The sequence below is a fragment of the Hyperoodon ampullatus genome, assembly GCF_949752795.1.
Source record: "Hyperoodon ampullatus genome assembly, chromosome: 9".
In the NCBI taxonomy this organism is placed as follows: Eukaryota; Metazoa; Chordata; class Mammalia; order Artiodactyla; family Ziphiidae; genus Hyperoodon; species Hyperoodon ampullatus.
Window position 1 is genome coordinate 103,109,026 of NC_136922.1, and position 1,180 is coordinate 103,110,205.

The window sequence follows — 1,180 nt, forward strand, 5'->3', positions numbered from 1 at the left end:
GAAAAATGGCCCATTGAGAGGTTAACGGAGGAGGAGACAGCCAAGGAGACTAAGGCAGCAGCAGTGAGCTGATGGGAGGTAGACCAGAAGGCGGAAACAGAGACCTTCAAAGAGAAGCCACCACTGCGTGCAGTGCTGCTGGAGGGCCAGGAAAGAGGCCAGGAGATACCTACTGGACTTGGTGACAAGGAGGTGATGAGCAATTCAGGCAAGAGCACCATCAGTGACACGGCGGGGAGACAGGGCAGTCTAGAGAGGGCGGGGAGTGAACAATTCAGTTTTAGCAGAATTCCATCACATTAATTTGAATTTGTCCTGTGATTTTACACTTTGTATTATGGGCTGCAAAACAGCCTTGGATATACACTGAGTTTTGTATTCGCACCTACTGTACTTCAATGAGTCTAAGACTGCATTGTATGTCCCACTAAGAAAAATGCTAAAATGGCGGAGGTGACAAGACCTCTCCTGGCCCCAGTGACGATGGCAGTGTTTCATGAGGTGGAGATCAAGGACTTCCAATATGACGAGGACTCGGAGATGTACGTCTACGCCTGCCCGTGTGGGGATAACTTCTGCATCACCAAGGAACATATGGAGAATGGGGAAGACGTGGCAACGCGCCCTGGCTGCTCTCTCATTATAAAAGTGATTTATGACAAAGATCAGTTTACATGTGGAGGGACAGTCCCAGCCCCTTCCCCCCCCCAAAAAACTAGTTAAATGCTGAAGACTTAGGACTCCAGAACCTAAACTTTGGGGGATGAGCCAAGCTGGAAAAATCAAATGCAAAGTCACTGGCTTCTTCACAGGGACAATCACTTTGCAGTTTGCTGTTTGTTAGTGTGGATTCTTTCCATCGGCTGCCAAGTTCACCTCCAGTTGAAGGAAGTCCACCACATGACATACTTGAATTTTGTGCTTAGAACTTTGAATTGGAAGTGTTCTTTTTTAGTTTTTTTTTTTTTTTTGAAGCATATTTATTTATTTATTTTTGGCTGTGTTGGGTCTTCGTTGCTGCGCGTGGGCCTTCCCTAGTTGCGGTGCGCGGGCTTTCCCTAGTTGCGGCGAGCGGGGGCTACTCTTCATCACAGTGCGCAGGCTTCTCATCACGGTGGCTTCTCTTGTTGCGGAGCATGGGCTCTAGGCCCGCGGCCTTCAGTAGCTGTGGCATGTGTAC

At 48.6% G+C, this 1,180-nt stretch overlaps 1 protein-coding gene across 1 annotated transcript; it reads left to right on the top strand.

Moving 5' to 3' along the window:
• Window positions 1-483: 483 nt before the first annotated feature.
• Window positions 484-723, top strand: LOC307058495 (diphthamide biosynthesis protein 3-like; the record flags this gene model as incomplete). Its single annotated transcript, XM_079711979.1, has 1 exon — window positions 484-723. One exon carries the CDS (start codon window positions 484-486, stop codon window positions 721-723), a length of 240 nt encoding a protein of 79 aa, XP_079568105.1.
• Between the last annotated feature and the right edge of the window lie 457 nt (window positions 724-1,180).